Here is a 24,523-nt window from a genome sequence, read left to right as displayed (position 1 = left end):
GTGTGGACATAGCTTTTCCTTCCTCTTGCTTTCTACCTAGGAGTGGAATTGCTAGGTCACATGTTTTCCGAAGCAGCTGCACCAGCACTGTATAAGGATTCTATTTGCTTCATGTTCTTGCCAACATTTATCATTTTTAACCATTCAGTTAGGCATCAGAAAGAACTAGAATTTCCACTGGGTATTAATGGAAAGACCAAGTCCTAGGGGAGTCGCTGGAGTGGATGAGAGTGACATATATCACCTCACCACAGGAGAGTTTCCGTCAGCCTCCAGTGAGATGTCTTACTCTGGGAAGAGTCACTGCCATTAGTTCTTACACAGTGTGCCATGGGAGGAATTCCATGGCAGTGTTTGTAAATACCAGTTGCAAAGAGCATTTAGTAATGCCTTAAGTGGAAGCTAGGAAACTGAATGTTTAATTTTTATCACTAGTCATTTTGTCTGCTTATGAGGTATATTTTTTATGCTTTTTATTTTGATTTACATAATAGTTTTCAAAGAACTCAAGTATTTATAATTTGTAAAATTACCACATGGCTGTCTCTCTCTGCCAAAGATTTATCCTTAGTTATAGGGATGACTGAGACTTTAGAAGTTTACTCATGATGAGTATGTCAGAGGATAGTATTTGCAAAATGCATTTTGTCCCATTATATTATATATCGCAGCATTTTTTCAGAACATAAAATGCTACCTGGCTACCTGGTATGATGTTTTTTCAGTAATTGTTTCTTTCCAAGAAGTAAGCAATTTGCCTAATGAAAAAACAATGTTGTGAAGTTTCAGAGTGGTAGAATCACACCACCTCGAAGAGCCCCTTCACCAGATGGCTTCTCACCATACAGCCCCGAGGAAACAAGCCGCCGTGTCAACAAGGTGATGCGGGCCAGGCTGTACTTACTGCAGCAGATAGGACCCAACTCTTTTCTCATTGGAGGAGACAGCCCAGATAATAAATACCGGGTGTTCATCGGGCCTCAGGTAGGACTTGTTACCATTTATATTTTCTTAGTATCTACTACTAACTCAAATTTAAACACTATAACATTCTTAAATTTAGATCACCCAATTCTCTTTAGTAAACTAAAGTGAGTTTAAAATATATTTTGGGGCTAATAAACATTTTAATTTAATGTATATATCAAGGTTTTTACTATGACTTAATACACTTTAGAATACAGATTTGATCTATTTAATAAATTCACCAAAAATAAGATCTAAATTAATTCATGGAGATAGCTGTAGACTTTCCTTGTGTATCCTTATATATTTTATTATATAAGGATAATGAAGCAAATTAATAGAAACTTAAGTATAATAAACTTTGAAATATAAAAAAAGTGATCAACTTAGGAATTATGATAGACCATAGATATATTAACCCATAGGTTTTCTTTTAACTCTTTAGAACTGCAGCTGCGGACGTGGGACATTTTGTATTCATCTGTTATTTGTTATGCTCCGAGTGTTTCAACTAGAACCTTCAGACCCAATGTTATGGAGAAAAACTTTAAAGAATTTTGAGGTAGTTTTTAATAAATGCTTTAGAGTAAAACTGTCAACAAATTTTTATGGTATATTCCTGAAAATTTTCCATGAGGTCTAAATTTAAGTAGACAGTGGTCATTTTGAAGGTGTGAAGGTGTATAAGAATTATTTGATGCTTATAAATAGTTCTCTTATAATCTATTGACTAGTTTTTTTTCCTAGACTAAAAAAAAAAGTAATCACTGACCTGCTATAAAAATATTGTCCTTAGTAAGCTATATGTATTCTTATTTTTGAAGCTCTTAAATTGTCTTTATGAAAAAACGTATGAAATAAAAGACAGTTCAACCTCTAGAACTCTTCATATGTATATTATGGCACAGATATCATTGTTACTGTCTTTTTTCAATGTTAGGTTGAGAGTTTGTTCCAGAAATATCACAGTAGGCGTAGCTCAAGAATCAAAGCTCCATCTCGTAACACCATCCAGAAGTTTGTTTCACGCATGTCAAATTCTCATACATTGTCATCATCTAGTACCTCTACATCTAGTTCAGAAAACAGGTCAGTACTTTCTGAGGAATTAAAAGCATTCATCCAGTGTTACTTTTTAATTTTAGGGGTAATTTTTTAATTTCTACTTGTTAATTGCTCTAAAGTGATTTAACTGTTGGTTCTTGGCTTTCAAGTAAAAATCAAGGGTAAAAAATATTAAATGTCATCTAAATATATATATGTATTATACATATATTTTTTTGTCCTGAAAACTACAGTGTTGAAAAATAGCACCTTAAATATCAGAATATAATAAATGTCCATTCTACAAGAAAAATCAGGTGGCAGGTATAAAATATTAAGTGGCTGCTGTTTATCATCATTACTTTGTGCAAGTACCTATGTTGCTCATTCTGTTCTTACTACACCTTCATTAGGTAGGTTTTTAACAGTTTTGCAGATAATGAAGCTAAGGCACTGTGCAAAGAATATGTCTGTAGTTCTTTTACAAATTATATATGAGGCAAGGTGGTTTTCCAAAATCACTTTCAAATATAGGATTTTAAAATTATATGACATCACTACTGCTTTCATAGATAGTTTCAGGGAATGGTCATTACAAGCTGTTTCACCTATGAGAACATAAGTATGCTCTTCTAAACAAATAGACTAATCAGTTGTAATTAAGAAACAGAGTAGCTGTTATAATCACAGTTATTACTTAAAATCTACGGTGCTTCTCAAACTTTTCCATTGCCTAGTTGCTGATAAAAATGAACTGATAACCCTGAAGGCTCTGAGATGTAGCCCAAAATGACAGGTGTGAAAATTTTTTCGAGTCTTTAGCATTATCATAAAAATTCATGTGAATTTTCTTTCTTTTCCAAGATTTCTGTATTAGTTTTAATGTAAAAATGAGGTTTTAAAAATTAATCCATAAAGGAGTGCTGCTTCTCTTACAAGGGCACCTCCTATATGTTCCCAAGGCATCCCAGTTTGAGAAGCACTGCTCTAAGTGATTAAGTCCCACCCGCATTCCATCAGTCTATTAAGTATTGTAAATACTTTAAAATTCATGAAGAATCGAAAGTGATGATATCAGGACAAGGGCCTGGTGAAGAAAAGAATTGAGAGAGAGGCTTTTTCATCTGTGGAAAAAGTAAATGTTTGAATTTTCTTATTTTTGGTTAAATAAAATTGATTTTAGAATCATAGAATTTTACAAGGTTTTTGGGACATTAGAGATTCTGTAGTTTATGTGGTTCAATGATGAGTGAAGCCAAAAGAAGTCGAGCAGCTCATTTGAGCAAAGGCAGAACCAGATCTGAGTATCTTGACTTCTAGTTCAGGGCCCTTTCTCTTACTCCTCGTCTCCTATAAATAGAATGAAAAAATGAGCTTTGTTTCCTTACACAAACTTATTATAGAGCCTTTCTCATTTTGACTAACATTTCTGTAGCTTTTTATTTTGGAAAAGAAATAAATGCTTAAAACTGGGTAGCCCAAGTTAAAATAGAAAGTTTCTAAGATGAAGAAAGGCACCTTCCAAATATGGGCTGGCCATAATTTAGGGATTTTATTAATTCATTTGGATTAGCATGTCCATGGGGGGAACCACAAAAGTTGTAATCTTGATTTACTGAGATTATACTGTGTAGGTAAGTAGGTTAATGTTTCATGTAATCAAATTTTTATATCTAAAGGCTAAAATCAGTAAAAAAAGAAATTTATCTGGAGATCTGATTATACTGTATTAATTTAAAATGGTATATAAGAAACAGTAAAAAACAGAATTAGGACAAACAAATTGAATATACTTACAAAAAATAATTAACAAAACCTTACCAAAGAAATAAAAGCTGCAAACAGGAACATAGGCATAAATGGGCAAAGGGTGTGAAGAGAATATTTACAAAAGAATTTCAAGGGGATAACAAACATATGAAAATTGTTTGGTCAACCTAATAACTAAGGAAATACTCATTAAAAAAAAGATGCCAAGGGGCCAGCCTGGTGGTGTAGTGGTGAAGTTTGCATGCTCTGCTTCAGTGGCCCAGGGTTCCCAGGTTCGGATCCTAGGTGTGGACCTAGCACCGCCCGTCAGGCCATGCTGTGGCAGCTTCCCACATAAAATAGAGGAAGATGGGCACAGATGTTAGCTCAGAGATCATCTTCCTCAGACAAAAACGGGAAGACTGGCAACAGATGATAGCTCAGAGCCAATCTTCCTCACCAAAAAGAACCATAAGATGCCAAGTTTATTTACAGAATTAGTGGAAACTTTTGTAATGAGACAATTCAGTTCTTCTAGGGACATGCTTCACCCTATGTAAAGTAGTATAGCCTTTCTGGGGAGAAGTAAGAGGCTTTTTAAAACATTTATATTTATTGATCCTGTAAATGTACTTTTTGTTTTAAGAAAAAAATTTTAATCTGAGAAATATACAAGATTTCCATTTTATGCCTGTTTCTCACAGTATTATTGTGAAAAATTGGCCACAAATTAAATATCCAGCAAGTGAATGGGTAAACTATATCCATGTTATGAATATTTCATGCAGTCATTAAAATTATGCTTTTGAAGAATATTGAATGGCATGAAATAAAATCCAGGTTAAAATACTGTATGTCATGCATGAACTCAATTTTTATATATAAAAGGTATTATAGGTGCATAAATATTGGAATCAGTAAAAATTTTCATAGTTATTAACAGGTGGTGTTATTACAAATGACTTTTTAATACTTGGGGCTTTGAGGGCCGTCAGGTCTCTGTCCCAGCTCCTCAGCTCTGCTCTGGTGGCTGAAGCAGCCGTAGACGATAGGTGAATGAATGGGCGTGGCTGTGTTCCAATGAAAATTGTTTGCAGAAGCTGGCCACAGGCAAATTTGATCATCTTGTAGTTTGCTAATCCCTGCTCTCTACTTGAGTGATTTTACTTCTGAAAAAACTACTAAAAAGAAAACCTGAAATGTTAAAAAGGTGGGCACAAAGATGTTTCTAATGGTTTCTTAAAATGTGAAAATATGGAAATGTGGAAACAACTTAAACGTCCAACAATAAGTGGATGCTTAAGTAGTTAGGATCTTTCTAGTCAGTGGAAAATTATGCCACCATTAAAAATTATGCGTATGAAGAGTTTAAATGACAAGTGGAAGTTTTGTGCTAAATTATTTTAAGAATATGAAATTGTATGTGTATATAGATAAATGATCTGAATAATGTTCACAAAATATGTACTTGGAAAAAAGATGAGCAGAAAATATCCCAGAATGGAATTTTTTTAAGTCAGAAAAGCATTTAAGTAATAAGTTGCATTTGCAGTTTGATTAAATTGTGGAGTTTATTTTTCCTCTGTTTAGGTCTTTTGAATAGGCTAATTTTGGTGTAATTATTTGAAAAGTTAGCTCACCTTGGATCATCTCTGCCATTAGTATTTTTATTATAGATTGTTGTGTAAATCCTTTCTGCCACGTTTCTGTTCGTTTTTGTCATTAATGCATGCATATTTTGACAGCTTTTCCCCACTCCATGTAGCTCCATAATTAGGAAAAGAGAGAGAGAGAGGTGGGGCAGATAATTGGGAGGCAGAGAGACTAGTAAGTGTGCCTTCTTCTCAGGAGTCATGCATCATGATTTTGCTGACTTGTTTCTTCACCTTTCCGGAACGTTTTTTAGGGAGCTGTTATTTTCCTGTCAGTCCCTCAGACCTGTTTTTCAGGAATTATAGCTTAGATAGTAGAAGTGTAATATTGGGCCCAGGGGAGAGCCTGAGCTTAGCAGAGATTCTGGAATTTGTAGGGGCAGCCAGGTTATGGGATATTCTCAAATGGAAGCCTAATGATAGGTCTACCACAGACTGATTTTTATGATCTTGGGCAACTTATTTAACATCCCAGAACCTTGTCTTTATGTTGTAATGGAAATATTGTTACTGATTTTAAAAGCTACTCATCACATCATGAAGGTTCAAACAAAAATTTATAAAATAGACAACAAAACCCCTCTCTCCAATCTGGGCTGGGCTGCACACAAAATAACTACTGTTAACAGCTTACAACAACTTTTAAAAATTAGATAAAGCAAAGAAATAAAACTGTTCTCTGCATTCTATGCTTATGCAAACAGACACATACAAACCCCAATACTTAATTCATCTTTCTTGCTTTTTAAACAAACATAGTAATGCCATATATTTTGATCTGCAACTTGTTTTTTTTTTTTTTACTTTATTTATCAAGAACATTTTCCTGAGTCAGTACAAAAATACACACTACTTTCTTTTCATGGCTGTATAAGATTATGTGGATATGCTGCAGTTTATTTTGCCATTGCCATAATTAATAGACAGTACACTTCTGTTTTTTTGTTTGCCTATTAAATGCAACAAATTTTCTATTTTTTAACTTACATACTTAAAATATTTCTGTAGGATAGCATCCTAGAAAATAGATTTTTTAGGTCATGGATATGTACATTTAGTATTTTGAAAAATACTAGCAAATTTCTTTCCAAAAATTTCAGTTTTTACTCCCACTAGTAGTATATATGAGAACCTGTCTTCCTATGCCATTATCAGGACCAGAGGCTACCAGCCTATTTAATTTTTGTCATTTGGATTTATCCAAAAAAATAATAACACAAAGTAAGATATGGCTTCATTAATTTAATATGCTTTTTTTTTTTTGAGGAAGATTAGCCCTGAGCTAACATCTGCCACTAATCCTCTTTTTGCTGAGGAAGACTGACCCTGAGCTAACATCTGCACCCACCTTCCTCTCTTTTATGTGGGATGCCTGCCACAGTATGGCTTGACAAGCAGTGTGTAGGTCCACACTCAGGATCCCAACCGTTGAACCCTGGGCCGCCGAAGCGGAACATGTGAACTTAACCACTGCGCCACTGGGCTGGACCCCTATAGCATTTTTTAACTCTCCTTTTGATGTTCATTTGGTTGATTTTTTTCATTATTCTAAATAATACTGCAGTGAACATACTCATACATATGTCTTTATTATTTGTCTCTTTATATCCTTCGCATCTATTCCTAGTAGTTGAAAGGTTGTATATATTAAAAAAATGTGACGTTTCTAGATTTGTTTATAGGAAAGTTGGATCACTTTATACACCCACCAAAAGTGTGTGAGATGGGCCTTCAAATTTAGGATGTGGAGTAGATGAGCTCTAAGGTCCCTTCCAGTACTTGAAATCTTGAAACTCTTGGCATGTAGTGTGTTTGTACATAGCCAAACATTATAGCAGTTTATTCAAAAGGTACAATAGTAGAATTTTGGGCATACATATCCAAGATTGTAGTTCATACAGTGAATTGTGATCACAGCAAATACACAGTGGTGTGAATCTAATTTAAAGTACTGTATCTTAATAGAAGAAACAAATATTTCTCAAATAGTTATATATAAGATGCTCCACAACAAGAACTTCTGATTAGTTTTTTCATATTCCGAAGAAGCCAATGCTTATGGCATTAATTCTGTGTGCTTAATGCTTTCATTTCCCCTTCCTTATAGTATAAAAGATGAAGAGGAACAGATGTGTCCTATTTGCCTGTTGGGCATGCTTGATGAAGAAAGTCTCACAGTGTGTGAAGATGGCTGCAGGAACAAGCTGCACCACCACTGCATGTCAATTTGTATGTGGCTCCTCTTCTCCCTGTGCTTACTCAACACAGTTACTCTATGAGCTAACTGTATTATTTAGGACTTTAACGTGGCTTTTCAGGAGACTGGTGAGAGAAGAAAAGAAGTATATCTAGGCCCTTTCTGAATTTTTCAACAAATTGGAGTTTAGGATCTATTAGGAGATGAGCTGTGTGAACAAAGAAATGTAATATAGTATGATACATTTGATAATGGAAGGAGTGCACAGAATTAGAAACAGAGTTCTGATCTGGAAGGTGTACATGGAGGGAAGGAGGTGGAAGAAGGCCTGGGCAGCCATTACAGAGAGGGTAGCATCAAAGCAAAGTTTGGAGTAACATTACCAGGTAATTAAGTGAGCAGAATGTTTTGAAAAATAGTAAGCAAAATACATGATATAACTAATAAAATAGCATTTGCAAAAAGTACAAGCATCAGAGTAATTTAACCTGCTGTGTTTGCCTGCTTTCAGGTAAATATTATATCAGATTATTTTTTGAGGTTCCTTCCATATAAATCCTATACTAACCATTATGAACAATTATTACATATAAATACTTAATGTTAAGCATTTATATTTTTGTAAGGTTTTTTTCCTTTAATTTTTAGGGGCAGAAGAATGTAGAAGAAATAGAGAACCTTTAATATGTCCCCTTTGTAGGTCTAAGTGGAGATCCCATGATTTCTACAGGTAACAATCTTGAATTAATGATTTGGATATGTTCAGTAAAAAGTAAAATGTTCTCCAAGTGTTATTTAAATCTATTAGTTATTTTCAGCAAGCTTTGTTAATTTTTCATTTAGCCACGAGTTGTCAAGCCCTGTGGATTCCCCTTCTTCCCTGCGAGCTGCGCAGCAGCAAACCATACAGCAGCAGCCTTTGGCTGGATCACAGCGAAGGAATCAGGAGAGCAATTTTAACCTTACTCATTACGGAACTCAGCAGATCCCTCCTGCTTATAAAGATTTAGCTGAGCCATGGATTCAGGTAAGTAGTTTTCTTCTTCATTTCTCAAAGAAACATTTATAGACCAAATAATGTAGTTGTCTCCCCAGTTATTTATAATTTAAGAAAATACTTTTGCTTGCCTCCATCATGATTATTTCAATTTTTTTTTTTTTTTTTGCTTGAGGAAGATTAGCCCTGAGCTAACATCTGTTCCATTCTCCCTGTATTTTTTTTTTGTATGTGGGACACCACCACAGCATGGCTGGTGAGTGGAGTTCTGTGCCTGGGATCTGAACCTATGAACCTGGGCCGCCAAAACAGAGCACGTGGAACTTTAACCACTCAGCCATGGGGCTGGGCCCCTGTTGAACATTTTAATTTTACCTTTGCTGTTAATACTAGGCTGCTTATTATAGAGATTAAACTTCAAAAATTCGTTGTAGTCGCACTCCCTATCTCTAGAAACATCTCTTTTTCTGAACTAACAGACATAAAAGGTTATCCAAAGATAGACACTAGAATCTTTCAGTGTTAACTTGTTCTAGTATTTAATCCCATTCCTGCTAAAAATTTTTCATTTTTCTTATTTGTTACCATCTAGACTCAGTTTCTCCTTTCTGTATCCTCATGGCATATAATAGGTGCTTAAGAACTGTTGAGGGGCTGGCCCAGTGGCGCAGCAGTTAAGTTCGCACGTTCTGCTTTGGTGGCCCGGGTTTGCCGGTTTGGATCCCAGCTGCAGACATGGCACTGCTTGGCAAAAGCCATGCTGTGGTAGGCATCCCACGTATAAAATAGAGGAAGATGGGCACCGATGTTAGCTCAGGGCCAGTCTTCCTCAGCAAAAAGAGGAGGATTGGTGACAGATGTTAGCTCAGGGCTAATCTTCCTCAAAAACAAAACAACAACAAAAAAGAATTGTTGAGTGGATGAATGAAAAAAATATGTGGTATTTACTTTTTATTAGTCATTCGTATTTGTAAGGACAGTTTCCATTCCTTTACCCTTTCTTCTGATTAAATGCTTTTTCATCGTCAGTAAATTGGAATTTCTGTTGGTCGGTTGGTTGGTTGGATGCTAATGATTTTCTTTGTTGTTGTCTTCTTAGTCCATTATGTTTAAAAATGTAGAATCCAAAACCAGAATGTCTCCAGTAGACAATAGTGAAGTAAAATATTTTCAATAATCTGTTAAATTCTGTTTTATACTGTAAAATTTGTAAATAGACACACTGATTCATTAAGCTTGTATATCATTAGGATTCGTTTCCTTTTTCTTTTTGTGACCATTATAGTCCTGCAGCTTTTAAATTCTCTTTTCTTAGCATGTTAGCAACCTATTATGAATCTAATAAAATTTTCAAACTCAATAAATAAATCTTATTTCTTTTATCTAGTTCATTAATGGTATTTAACATAGGCCCTCGCCTGCCCCTTCAAGGGTCCTCAAGAGAACTCTCAAGTTGATATGAGCTACTGGATGCCATTCTTTCAAGGCAGTGGTTTAGTTTGTTTTGTTTAAGCTTTATATTGGACTAGGCTATATATTCCTAGTTTCTTTATTAAGAATATTATGTAAGACAGCATTAAGATTTAGATAGTGGTATGCTATTTAACAGTGTGTATAATAAGTTTACTGTGTTCTAGTTGATTTATTCTCCTTTACTATCACTTTATAACAGAACACATATAAATGTCATGATTTTTTCCCCCAAATTGTGTTTATTCATCTCTAAGATTCATCTTTAATATTCAGAAATTTTTCATATGCTAAGTTATCTTAGGTATTAAGTTTACTTTTAGCTAATTGGCTTATAGTGTCAAGACCCAGTGCCCTTTCCTTTCTTTAGGGACTGTGTGGCTTTGCAGGCATGGTGATGCTGACTCTTAACGACATGCAGTTACTTATAGGTATATCATTATTCTTTGCTGTCTTGAACACAAGAACCTTTTTCTTTAGTCTTTTGATTTTTCCACTCCATTCATTATAGTCCCACCTACTTTGTCTAGTTTTTTTTTTTTAACCCTTTTGTAAGTCAAAAATCAAATAAAAGCCTGTGACTTATCACTATCATCTGTGGGAGAAATATTCTATCTCTTGAACACTCCACTGCAGTGCCTTTCTTGATTTTTTTGATCTTGCTTCAGTTTTTTCTCTGTAGACTATCTTAATAACAAATATAAAATTGAGGTTCTTCACAGATTTGTTCTGTGGTAAGCACAGGAGTACAGAAATGAATATATATATATATATCCATCCACTTAGTCGAGTTCACTTTTAATTTTACTTGAACTAATACATGTTAAGGACTTTTGATAATTCCCAGTTAGACTTGACTATAGAATCCCTCCTTATGCTTTTTAAGTGGCTGAATATATTTGAAATTGTGTAGTATGGTGAAGATTTAAGAAATGTCCAATTTTCCTTTAGTAATCAAAAATCATGCTTAATTCAAAATACTTTAGGTTCATTAGTTTTTCTTCACATTGAATTTATTCTGTTTGTTTGATTATAGGTATTTGGAATGGAACTCGTTGGCTGCTTATTTTCTAGAAACTGGAATGTAAGAGAGATGGCTCTCAGGCGTCTTTCCCATGATGTTAGTGGAGCCCTGCTATTGGCAAATGGGGAGAGCACTGGAAATTCTGGGAGCAATGGTGGAAGCAGCCCAAATGCTGGAGCCGCCAGTGGGTCTTCCCAGACCAGTATCTCAGGAGACGTGGTGGAGGCGTGCTGCAACGTTCTGTCAATGGTCTGTGCCGACCCTGTCTACAAAGTGTACGTTGCTGCTTTAGTAAGTAGCTTCATTCCATAACCATAGTGTTAGGATTTTTTTTGATAGTTTCTAGATATCATTTTTTAAGATCCAGTAAAACTACTTTATCTAATTTAATTTTGGAAAATCTAAATTTTGTTTTCATTCCATAATTCTAGGAAATTGCAGTTTTCCATTTAATCTCTTCATTTGGATTTTACTTACATTAATTAATCTGTTCAAGTTTTCTTAAAGTCATGTATCACTTAATGACAGGGATATATTTTGAGAAATGTGTTGGTAGGTGATTTTGTCATTGTGCAAACATCATAGAGTGTACTTACACAAACCTGGATGATACAGCCTACTGCACACCTAGCTGTGTGGTGCTAATCCTCTGGAACCACTGTCGTATACGTGGTCTGTTCTTGACCGAGACATCATTATGCAGCGCATGACTGTACACTGTTTACTTTTCTCCCCTAAAGTAGCAGTGTCTTGCTGTTCATGTCTTTACATTTTCCTTATGTTACACATAACCAAATTTGAAATGCTCTGTGGGCTGGCAAAGTGATCAAAGTTACTTTTTTTTTTTCAATTTGATATTAGTGGACATTAAGGGGAACTGATTTTCAATAAAAATTTTTGTATGGAAATTCAGGAGCCTTTTCACAGAAGAGGGGTCCATGACATAATTACTGGGTTGTTTTTCTAGTTTAACCTGTAAGAAGTTGTCCTTCATGAGTGGGATGGAATGACGAGGAGGCTGTTCTGTTTGTAATTTTAGAGGTTAATTTGACTTCCTCCATTCTGAATATATATTTCTTTAGAGCAGGGTTTTTCAGCCTTAGCACTATTTGACATTGAGCCAGATTTGTTGGGGGCAGGGGTGCTGTCTTGTGCATTACAGGATGTTTAGCAGCATCCCTGGCTTCTACTCACTAGATACCAGTAGCAAGTCCCTCTTCTCCCAAGTCAGGACAACCAAGAATGTCTCCAGGCATTGCTAAATGTCCCCTGAGGGTCAAAATCACCCCCAGTTCGGAACCAGTGCTTTGGAATAATTCTTATTTAGTCTGTTTTAAAAACTCATTAATCTCTCCGCTTCTACTCTCAATCTTTCTCTAATCCATCCTATTAAAACTATGCCTAGTGAATCTTCCTTTTGAGAGGTAGTATAGCATGATGGTTATAAACGTAAGTTTGGAGTCAGAATTGGGTGACCTCGTAATTTATCATTCAGACTGGGATACTTAAACAATCTGCTAGTTAAACTGGGACTAGCCTAGGCAGTCTGGACATACGGTCAAGATTATAGAGACTTTGATTCAAATTCTGGTTCTCCCATTTGCTAGCGGTGTGACTTTAGGACTCTCAAACTTCAGCTTTCTCATCAATAGAATAATGAAAATATTTACCTCTTTGGTTTGAAATGAGATTGTATAGAAACCTCTAACCATAATGTCTAGCACATTGTAAAAACATTGAATATATAAGTAGACATCATTATTCCTTAAACACCACTTTGATTATTCCCCAGCTCAGAAACCTTTAGAGCTTTCTGTGGAAGTTTGGCAGGATTATGAAAAGTTCCCTGAAAAAAAGAGTTCTGTGTTGAGTTAAAATTGATGAGCACTGGGGCTGGTCCCGTGGCCAAGTGGTTAAGTTCACGCGTTCCACTTCAGCGGCCCAGGCTTTCACCAGTTCGGATCCTGGGCACGGACCTAGCACCGCTCATCAGGCCATGCTGAGGTGTTGTCCCACATAGCAGAGACAGAAGGACAACTAGAATATACAACTATGTACTGGGGGGCTTTGGGGAGAAGAAGAAGAAAAAAAAAAAAAAGAATGGCAACAGATGTTAGCCCAGGTGCCAATCTTAAAAACAAAAAAAATTGTTGAACACTGAATTACACAAGGTTAAATGGGTCTGAAAGGCTTCTAGAACCTTCAATAAGCTAATATACATTGGGAATCCATAAGATCAAGAGATAGAATGCATTATTTCCCAAATTTATTATTTCCCAAAATTATTAAGATAAATGGTAAGCCATTGTCTGTTTTTTCATGGAACATCTTGAGGGATTAGCATACTGTAGAATACTATAGAATAAACGCCAGCATACTGGAGAACAATGACCAGTGTTCTCAGCCCAGTTTTTTACTTCTTCTTACTGTTTTCCAGCACAAACTTTCAGACACACTTGATTGTTCAGTATGCTGCCTTGCTGTCTGGTCATCTCTTCTTAAGTTCAGATAGTTTCCCTACTAGTTTGTGAGCTCCTAGAGTGCAGGGACTCTGTGAATGACACTATATTCTGATTCCTCTACAATTATTTAGTGTGCCAGGCACAGTGGAGGCAGAAACAGTTCCTGCCATTAGTGCTCTCTCTTCCCTTCCTCCACTCCCTCTTGCCCTTGCTTTTTTTCCCTTCTGCCTCCTCATATATAATTTTTTGCTAAACCCAGTGAGAGTTATTTGCAGGCATCATGACATTTCACCTCAAATACTTTAGCATGTATCTCTTAAGAACAAATACATTCTTCTGTATTACCACAATGCAATCAGCAGACTCGGGAAATTTAGCATTAATAACAATACTATTATATACTATAAAGTCTACATTCAGATATCCCCAATTGTCCCAACAATGTCCTTTATAGCTAAACTGCAGACTTTATTCAGATTTCACCAAATTTTCCATTAATGTCTTTTTTCTGTTTTAGGATCCAATCTAGGATCTCACATTGTCTTTAGTTATTACACCCCTCAGTATCTTCCCATCTGTGACAATTCCTCAGTCTTGCCTTGTCTTCCATAGACCTTGACACTTTTGAGGTGTGCTGGCTAGTTATTTTGAAGAATGCCCTCAATTTGGGTTTATCTGATATTTTCTCATGTTTAGATTGAGTTTGTTTATTTTTCGCGAGAATACCAGAGGTGATTTGCCCTTCTCAGCATATCGTATCAGGGGTACATAATGTCGATATGTCTTAATATTGGTGATGGTATCCTTCATCACTAGGTTAAGGTGATGTCTACTGGGTTCCTCGCTGTAATATTACTATTAATAAATGTCTTGGGGGAGATACTTTGAGACTGTGCAATATCCTTTTTCTCTTCACTGCCCACTGCCCACTGATTTTAGCATTTGTCAATGAATCTTGCCCATAGCAGTTATTACTGTGGTGTCCTAAGGGTGCTCTTCTGTTTCCCTCATTCCTTCTACATTAACTTATTGGAATTCTATAGAGAATAGCTCTCTCCTCTCTCCCATTTATGTATTTATTCAGTTTTTTATTTATATCAGTATAAACTCATGGGTTTTTATTTTATTCTGTGGTTATAATCCAGTACTATGATTTTTGCTGAACATTTATTTTGTTGCTCAAATTATTCCACCTTTGACCATTGGGAGCTCTTTAAGGTTGGCTCCTGTTCTCATTTTCTTTTTAAAATAATTTTTTTAACTTTTCATTTTGAAATTAATTCAGACTTTTAAATATTGGAGAAATAGTTCAGAAGGTTCCTTTCTACCCCATCTGTTTATTCATTTATTTGTATCAGTATGGTCTCATGGCTTCTTATTTTATTCATGGGTTATAATCGATTCCTATCATTATTTTGTTTCTTAAATTATCTTAGTTTAGGCCATTGTCTCTGATGCTTTTTAAATATAGTTAAACTGACCTTCAGTTTTTTTCTCCCTAGAAAACGCTGAGAGCCATGCTAGTGTATACTCCTTGCCATAGTTTGGCAGAAAGAATCAAACTGCAGAGACTTCTTCGGCCAGTTGTAGACACCATTCTCGTCAAGTGTGCAGATGCCAATAGGTAAGGTCCTACTGATGAACTGTTTCAAACCCTCTTGTGTTAAAAGCCTAGCAGCAAGCCTTACACCTAGTGAGTATGTGATACATATTTATTAAATGAGGCTTTGAATGTTGTTTTCTAACGTGAGACTTGAAATTAAAATTTAATACTTAAAGCTCTTAAGGACTAGGGAGAAGAACTAATGGCAAGTAAAACATGGCTAATAAACCATGGACCTCCACACTATTGTATTGTGATTGATTCTCTTTTATTTCAAAGTGATATTCTTAATCTGGAGTCTCGTTAATAAGAACAATAGCTGATATATAAGGTATAGTCTCATTTTAGAGAGTAAGTTATACAGGATAAGAACCAATAAAATCATTATACTTACTTTGCCTTATCATCAGGATGACCCCTCTCCCCCCCAAAAAAAACCCATCCCATTATTTTCTGTGTAACGGAATTTTACTCTAATTATGACAATTTATGTCAAAAAACAGCAACAACAAATTCTATATATCCCTGCAGTATTCTTAAAAGTCAAACAAGAATAACCCTAATTAGAGGGGTAAAGATAGGAAGTAGAGAAGTAAGCTATGGCGATAGAAAAAATGAGCACAAGCTATGCTTTTATTAGACCAGGTTCTCTTTTATTTTCCCTTTCCGTAAAGTGGGAGGAAAAGATCACTTTTCATTTAATAAGCATAGCTCCAGTGATGTTGTTTGGCAGTTCTCATCTCTTGGTGTCTCAGCAGTTCTCAAGCGGTAAGCAGCATTGAATCTCCCCTGTTTTGCCTCTGCCATTACACCCATTTGGAGCTCTCTCAGTCCAGCCTTTGTCTCCTCCCTAAGTCACATGATGTAGTTTGTAGAGGGTCTCAGAAATTAGGTACTTAGCTTTGGCTTGTTTCTCATCTCATGAAGTCTGTCTTTTTGTTTCCATTGTTTTCTCTACACAAGCCTACAGACTGAAAGTATTAGAGATTCTCTTGTTGGTTAGAGGGAATACTATAATATCTAAAAAACATTAGGGAGATTAACAAATAATTTGCAGAATGCATAGAAAAATTACATCGTTTTCAATATGAGAATAAGTATTTTTCTGAGAACCTCAGTGCTTTTGTGGCATTTGTTGTGTGGTCCGCTTTCTGAAATTCCAAAGTTAGGTTGTTTCCCTGGTCACTTGAATGACTGAACATCAAAAGAAACACTGTAAGGAGCTTTTATGACATTTGGAACTCACTCTGGCTATATAAGAGAATATAAAGGTTTTGAATGGGAAGGTTTTGTTTTTAATTTAAGAGATTCTTGGTGAAAATTCATAACGTTTTTTATATTTTAACAAGATATGGTAGTGAAAATAAGCCTTTTATCTGGTTTGATATGTAAATCTAATACTTGCTGTGTAAAGGCCAGTAGTGAAGATTCTGTGCCTAACATGGATAAGGTAAAACTTATGAAAATAGACCTAATAATTTATTATTTATAGTGACATCATTAATGCGATTTTAATGGTGGAAAAGCAAATGCTCTTGAAAACATTTTTTCCCACCTTTCACAAGGCATTACAGTACTACTCTCTTTTTAATATATATTTATCCAAGATCCAAGTCTGATGTTTCTTCCTTTCATTTTCAGTCGCACCAGCCAGCTGTCTATATCAACACTGTTGGAGTTGTGCAAAGGCCAAGCAGGAGAATTGGCAGTTGGCAGAGAAATACTTAAAGCTGGTAATAACTTTTTACTTAAAATTAATATTGCATGTTGTATCGTTTCCTTAGCAGACTGTCTAATCTTATAATCTTTGATAGAGCAGTTACAGGATTTTGAAGTAATTTTGTAAATTGATTCAGCTAACATTAGAAATATGAATTAATCAAAGAAATTCTTGAAGTTAGTATAACTTACAGTATTTTTGTTGGCCTTATGCCATTTGATCATGTTTTCTTTTGGATTTTAGTATCACTATTTTTCAATTATTTATTTTTACTTTCCTTTTTTGTAGGATCCATTGGTATTGGTGGTGTTGATTATGTCTTAAATTGTATTCTTGGAAACCAAACTGAATCAAGCAACTGGCAAGAACTCCTGGGCCGCCTTTGTCTTATAGATAGACTGCTGTTGGAATTTCCTGCTGAATTTTACCCTCATATTGTCAGTACTGATGTTTCCCAAGCTGAGCCTGTTGAAGTCAGGTAATTTTTCTTTTGAAAATATATTACTTTCCTCTTCCTTCCTACCCCATCCCACTAACCCTCCCCACCCCACCCCCTGCCCCGCTCCCCAAGAAGTACGTTGGATTCATAAAAGACTCAGAAATTAAAGCACATATATATGTTACTACGACCTTAATATTTGATTGACATAAAAATCTGAAGTCTAGGCTATTTAAGTAACAATTTATAGATCCTTCATACTTATTTGGATATATTTTGCAGTAATTTTAACTTGTCTAGTAATTGAATGATTTTTTCTTTCAGGTATAAGAAGCTGCTGTCCCTCTTAACCTTTGCTTTGCAGTCCATTGATAATTCCCACTCAATGGTTGGTAAACTCTCCAGAAGGATATATTTGAGTTCTGCGAGAATGGTTACTGCAGTACCCCATGTATTTTCAAAACTGTTAGAAATGCTGAATGTTTCCAGTTCCACTCATTTTACCAGGATGCGTCGTCGTTTGATGGCTATTGCAGATGAGGTAGAAATTGCTGAGGCCATCCAGCTGGGCATAGAAGACACTTTGGATGGTCGACATGACAGCTTTTTGCAGGCATCTGTCCCTAACAGCTATCCAGAAACCACAGAGAACAGTTCCCTTGAGCGCACAGACCATTTAGAGAAAACTGGAAAAGGATTGTGTGCTACAAAACTAAGTGCCAGTTCAGAGGACATTTCTGACAGACTGGCCAGCATTTCAGTAGGACTTCCTAGTTCAACAACAATGGAGCAACCAAAGCCAATGGTTCAAACAAAAGGCAGACCCCACAGTCAGTGTTTGAACTCCTCTCCTTTATCTCATCATTCCCAAGTAATGTTCCCAGCCTTCTCAACTCCTTCTTCATCCGCCCCGTCTGTCCCAGCTGGCACTGTAACAGATGTCTCTAAGCAGAGACCTCAGGGATTCGTTCCCTGCAAAATACCTTCTGCATCTCCTCAGACACAGCGCAAGTTTTCTCTACAGTTCCAGAGAAACTGTTCCGAAAACAAAGACTCAGAAAAACTTTCCCCAATCTTTACTCAGTCAAGACCCCTGCCCTCCAGTAATATACACAGGCCAAAGCCATCTCGACCTACCCCGGGTAATACAAGTAAACAGGGAGATGCCTCAAAAAATAGCATGACGCTTGATCTGAACAGTACTTCTAAATGTGGTGACAGCTTTGGCAATAGCAGCAATAGCAGTAATGCTGTTATACCCAGTGATGAGACAGTGTTCACCCCAGTAGAGGAGAAATGCAGATTAGATGTCAATACAGAGCTCAACTCCAGTATTGAGGACCTTCTTGAAGCATCTATGCCTTCAAGTGACACAACAGTAACTTTTAAGTCAGAAGTTGCTGTTCTCTCACCTGAGAAGGATGAAAATGATGATACCTACAAAGATGATGTGAATCATAATCAGAAGTGCAAAGAAAAGATGGAAGCTGAAGAAGAAGAAGCTTTAGCAATTGCCATGGCAATGTCAGCGTCTCAGGATGCCCTCCCCATCGTTCCTCAGTTACAGGTTGAAAATGGAGAAGATATCATCATCATTCAACAGGATGTAAGTATAGAGTCTTTAAGAGGTTAGAGTTTCCTTGGACCATGCTAAAATAAATCTAACTCAGAAATGCTGCTTTTAACGTGAGTTGATTGTGACAAGCAGGTTTTTCACACAGAATTATAAAACAATGTTTGTATCATTGTTTGAACAGACGTACTCCTTGCCTATTTCGAAGGCATTTCTGGTTGATTTCATAATGGTGATCACTTCTGCATTTGACACTGGTCATCAACAATGTCCATTCACAGATCAAGTTTATAGGTGGTTTGGAAGGCCAGACTGAACAGGAGTAATACTTTGCCAGGCTAACTTCACACACTCTTACTCTTTTAACCTAGTAGTAAAAAGATTGATTTCATTTAATATGCAGACACCAGAGACTCTACCGGGACATACCAAAGCAAAGCAACCTTATAGAGAAGACACTGAGTGGCTGAAAGGTCAGCAGATAGGCCTTGGAGCATTTTCTTCTTGTTATCAGGCTCAAGATGTGGGAACTGGAACTTTAATGGCTGTTAAACAGGTAAATATCTAGTGAGCATATAAATGATTAAAATTATAAAAATAAAACATGAGCAAATGAAAAGAATAAAGCATATGTCCCTGTGTATATATACTTTAGTTCTTTACGTTTCCAAAAACTCAAATTTCAAAGTAGATGTTGCCAAAGCACCAAAAGCATCATGAACTCTATTTAAAAGTTGAAGCATGATTATTGTAAGATGCAACATCAAGACGGGCCTTGTGAGGTGGTGTTTTATTTGTACTTTTTATAGTTGATAGAGTTATGGTTCCCTACTCCTTTCAGCAATGTTACTGGTGCAACATCATCTTGGGATTTCTGTAGTTTACTTTTTATAATGAACATACTTATCAAGATATGAAAATGATAAAGCTTTCATTTTTAAATCTTGTTGATTCTTCTCCCATGATTGGGCTTTTCTCATTTTTTACTGTCTTCAGACAGTTTTGGAAGATTGGCTGTGCCCCAGTTTTTTGTCATTTTCCTGATATTTCACTGCTTCTTAAGGTAGATTCTTACTGTCTAAAAGAATTTGACTTGGTTTTTAATTAAGTATCTACATTGCATCCGTGAGAGTAAATGCCATCTGCTATTAATATATAAGCTAATTTGGATTTATCCATTTTAAATCAGATTGTTAGTGAAAATAGTAAATAGAAACCTCATCAGAATTCAGAACTTTGTAAACATGTTTACTGAAACAGGTGACATATGTCAGAAATACATCTTCTGAGCAAGAAGAAGTAGTGGAAGCATTAAGAGAAGAAATAAGAATGATGAGCCATCTGAATCATCCAAATATCATTAGGATGTTGGGAGCCACGTGTGAGAAGAGCAATTATAATCTCTTCATCGAATGGATGGCAGGTATGTTCATGTTGTAAATTACAAATACTACTATATGCATTTAACTTTCTACTTGATATGAAATTTAGGAAAAACAGTTTAATGAACACTTACTTTTACTAAATAGTTTGGATTTCTAAAAGCAAATTACCCCTAACATAGTAGTATGAACTATAAATACTTTGTTTTGCCTTTCATTTAAAAATAAAATAGTCATTACCACTACCTTTTAAACTTCTTCAGTGTTTCTTTTAAAATGATTATGTAGCATTGTTTTATAGGAATAATTTTTTTTAAACCTGCTATGTGTAAGATCTCTATTTTTCCAAGTGACCATCATTAGTTGGACAGATTTAGATGTTTTAACACGACAATATAAAAATAAAATTAAGATATAACTTGAAAGATTATGGGTAAACTAGCATTGAAGCATAAAGTTGAACCTTGTCATCTACTTGAACAATAAAGACTCAGTTCTATTTTGTGTTTTGCAGTGTATACAGTAAGATAAATGACTTGGGATGTAATGAATAGATAAGTGTGTGGTTTAAATTCTTAGATTTTTTGTGCTTGAAAAGTGTATTTCTATTTACAGATCAGTTCTTTAGTATATTCTCTGATGTTGGTTGTAGCTGGGTTGATTGTCGTACTTAGGTTGACTATTATAAACACTTTTAAATGAGGCTCCTTGAGTGTGTGACTCGTCCCAGGTCAAAGCTAGTAAACAGTAGGATACGAGCCTAACTTTGGGTATTCTGGCTCCTCTTGTTCTCTTTACCTTCTGCTAAATAACATGTTAGCAGTGTTTACTTAAGTTATTAAGAAAGGCATTTTGTATATCGTGGTCAAAAAGAGAAGTGAATTGTACGTTTCAGAAATAATTCCATCCAAAATTGTTAACTTTTACAGCTTTCAGAAATCTTGACCTTCCAGAAAACGAGTTCATGAGGGTTCCATGAAAATGTCTCCCAATTGACAGGTTTTGAGATTACTGGAATGTGTTAGTTTTTAAATCAGTTTCACTTCTGATGCAGAGTATAAATTTAATGTTTCAAATGTGATTGTGAGCTCATGCAGTGCAAGCTTCTGTAACCAAAGTGTAATAAACACTTTTAATTCTGGTTTAAGTTTATGAAATTATTATTTGTGTGTCTTATAGGGGGATCTGTGGCTCATTTGCTCAGTAAATATGGAGCCTTCAAGGAATCAGTAGTTATTAACTATACTGAACAATTACTTCGTGGCCTTTCATATCTCCATGAAAACCAGATCATTCACAGAGATGTCAAAGGTGGGAAATCTTAATTATTATCTACTAGCAATAAGTAGAAAACAAATGTAATTTTAAAACTTGGACCTTAGTTGATAGTTTCTAACTTGAGATCAACAGTAGGATTGTTTCTTCTGAGTAATTCAAATCACTAGAATTATTAGAAGTGAAAGGAACCTTTGGGGTCATCTATCAGCCTTCCTCAGAGAGGCTGTGACTCCCACAGTCTTACTGCTGACTGCTGGCAAACCAAGTATAGAATCCAGGTCTCTGGTTCCGTCTTGTCTCATGATGTGCGCACCTGGGCGTTCCCCTTGCCGGTTTTATTTAGAATCATTGGGATATTAGAAACTTCTTTTAAGAAAAATCTTTTCAAGTCTTTTTCAGGCCATTTTATTAAGAGCAGCTTTAGTTTTCTGACGCGAATGTCTTTAGCTAGTATTTGAAATAATGTGTTCAAATAATTTTATAATATTAATTTTTTATTGTTATAATATGAAATTACAGTATATAGTTTGAATTGATCTAGGTCAGTATGTTTCAAAAGAACTTTGTCTTCAAATTTAAAAACCACAGTCAAATTTGTACTTTGAGCAAAGATTTTTGTCAAGAATCATTATATTAAAGGTTTTCACAATGTCTGTTATTTAAAGTTTCACTAAATTTCTGCCTTTATCTCCTTATGCCTTGATACTTTGTCATATCTTCCTGAGGCTTTGGATTTTATTTCTTTTATACTGTAGAGACCTGTGTGCCTTTAGCAATAATGAAATGAATTGAGAGGAGAGTAGATTTCTCTGAACCTCTGACATGTAGTCCACTTCTTTCTCTTGTTGTCCTATTTCTTTAGTAATATTTTACTGAGTTTTTTTTTTTTTTTTTTACTGTTTTTAATATACAAGGTCATTTGCTGTTTTTGTTGACAGGTGCCAATTTGCTAATTGACAGCACAGGTCAGAGACTGAGAATTGCAGATTTCGGAGCTGCAGCCAGGTTGGCATCAAAAGGAACTGGTGCAGGAGAGTTTCAGGGACAGTTATTGGGGACAATTGCATTTATGGCACCTGAGGTGAGAAGCAGTTTTGAGTGTGATGAAAGAAAATATTTTGGAGTTCTGTGTGATAGCATTATACCAAATTATTTTGCAGTGTTAGCCAGGATGTGCTTACCAGTTGAAGTTGATGGCCCTAAAAATAAGGTTTTAATGATATCCTTGATTTCAGTCCCTTAATCCTCACCTTTCCATCTTTGTCTTGACAAATTTTAAAAGACAGCTTTTAATAGGTTTGCTCAAAGGCTATTTCTAACATAGAATTGTTGGGTAATATATAGTAGTTACTTTCTAGTCATCCCAAGGTACACATAATAGAAATTTTTTAAATTGTTCTCTTTCTATTCCAAAGGGAGATGAGCACACAGAAGCAGGTCTTATTAGCAGTGGAAGAAGTTTAAGTGTTGCTATTCTGAAGTGGGTCTCTTCTGTTGTGTTTAGAACTCTTCATGCTCTTACATAGTGATTACTGGTTGTCTTCTTGCCTCGTAGTTTACTAAGTGCCCTGGGGCTGCTTTGAAAGTCTGTGATGTTACTCTTCTTCAGAATTTCACAATTCTCTAAAATATTTTTTTTTTTCCCCTGAGGAAAATTAGCCCTGAGCTAACATCTGTTGCCAGTCTACTTTTTTTTTTTCACTTGAGGAAGATTTGCCCTGAACTAACATCTGTGCCAGTCCTCCTCTATTTTGTATGTGGTTCCCCACTTCAGCATGGTTTGATGAATGGTGTAGGTCTGCACCCAGGATCCAAACCTGCAAACCCAGGCCAACAAAGCAGAGCACAGGACTGTAACCATTTAGCCACGGGGCCAGCCCCTTTCCAAAATGTTTTTGTGCCACATAGGAGATTAAGTTTGTTAATGAAATAAATGAGACATCAGGTAGTCCATGGAATTGCTGTTTGTACCATTGTTTTGCTCTGAAGTAAAAAATTAGAATCCATGACTACAGAATGGCTTTCCCATTTTTAACGAGTCATATTTCCAAATTAACTCTCTGCTTTATTTTAGGTACTAAGAGGTCAGCAGTATGGTAGGAGCTGTGATGTGTGGAGTGTTGGCTGTGCTATTATAGAAATGGCTTGTGCTAAACCACCTTGGAATGCAGAAAAACACTCCAATCATCTTGCTTTGATATTTAAGGTAATTGTGAGATAAAAATTACTTCTTTCTGCTAAAATTGGAGGAGAAAAATTTTCTCCTTAGCTATGATCTAACATGAAGGCATATCTTCCTTGAAACAAAAATATATATGTATATATCTCCAGGAATTTATATGGTGTGGTCAATGTTGGTGGCAAGTACACTCAATTGTCATTATCTTTTAATAGCCATGTGACTAGGAAAATTACTTCTTCTGTCTACCATTTTCTTTTTTGTAAAATGGGTGTAGTAATAGCATCTACTTCATGGGATTATTATGAGGAAAAACAAAATTACCTCTGGGCCTGAGTAAAGCACTTAGCATACTCAGTCCCCTCTGTGCGAAGTGGCTGGTATTAGTCCTCAGAGCTGGCCCCCAGCACCTCTCACTTGCCATAATCTCCTCCAGTCCTCCCCATGCTTATATAACTTCCTCAGTCACCTGAAAAAATCAGTACAGTTGTGTTTCCAGTGTACTAAATCGACTGGCCAGGTTTAGTTTTTCTCACACTGAATAGCTCTCTGTGCTGAAAAATAGAAAATGTGCAGTGAAGCACAGAGGAAAAACCATCGTGGAGAGTGAACATGAGGAAAGCAGAATTCATTTGACTGAATACTTTACCTGTCTAATCATTTTGCTGTCCTTAGACTTGTTCATTTGAGACAGTAAGGAAAATTGTAGATCCCTCTGATCAGGATGTACTTGATCAACTTCTAAAATCCTAAAATTTGAAGGATTCTTAAGGGGAAACCTCCCATCC

General features: G+C 35.7%; 1 protein-coding gene and 1 long non-coding RNA gene across 6 annotated transcripts in view; one reads left to right on the top strand and one right to left on the bottom strand.

The window, feature by feature from the left end:
- LOC124244382 (uncharacterized) overlaps positions 1–24,523 on the bottom strand; it is a 68,819-nt gene that overhangs the window by 20,795 nt on the left and 23,501 nt on the right. The window lies entirely within an intron of this gene.
- Positions 1–24,523, top strand: part of MAP3K1 (mitogen-activated protein kinase kinase kinase 1) — a 74,696-nt gene that overhangs the window by 47,462 nt on the left and 2,711 nt on the right. Inside the window, exons 4-19 of the mRNA XM_046670870.1 lie at positions 784–984; positions 1,412–1,528; positions 1,907–2,055; positions 7,519–7,640; positions 8,257–8,338; positions 8,452–8,635; positions 11,112–11,390; positions 15,064–15,185; positions 16,806–16,897; positions 17,173–17,362; positions 17,648–18,929; positions 19,300–19,452; positions 20,157–20,319; positions 21,458–21,589; positions 22,495–22,637; positions 23,631–23,762. Coding sequence (XP_046526826.1) covers positions 784–984; positions 1,412–1,528; positions 1,907–2,055; positions 7,519–7,640; positions 8,257–8,338; positions 8,452–8,635; positions 11,112–11,390; positions 15,064–15,185; positions 16,806–16,897; positions 17,173–17,362; positions 17,648–18,929; positions 19,300–19,452; positions 20,157–20,319; positions 21,458–21,589; positions 22,495–22,637; positions 23,631–23,762 — 3,543 coding nt within the window. The remainder of the gene's footprint in view (positions 1–783; positions 985–1,411; positions 1,529–1,906; positions 2,056–7,518; positions 7,641–8,256; positions 8,339–8,451; positions 8,636–11,111; positions 11,391–15,063; positions 15,186–16,805; positions 16,898–17,172; positions 17,363–17,647; positions 18,930–19,299; positions 19,453–20,156; positions 20,320–21,457; positions 21,590–22,494; positions 22,638–23,630; positions 23,763–24,523) is intronic.

The sequence above is a fragment of the Equus quagga genome, chromosome 9 (assembly GCF_021613505.1).
Source record: "Equus quagga isolate Etosha38 chromosome 9, UCLA_HA_Equagga_1.0, whole genome shotgun sequence".
NCBI classification, from domain to species: domain Eukaryota; kingdom Metazoa; phylum Chordata; class Mammalia; order Perissodactyla; family Equidae; genus Equus; species Equus quagga.
Note: the sequence above shows the minus strand (reverse complement) of the source record. Positions and strands in the feature narration are given on the sequence as shown.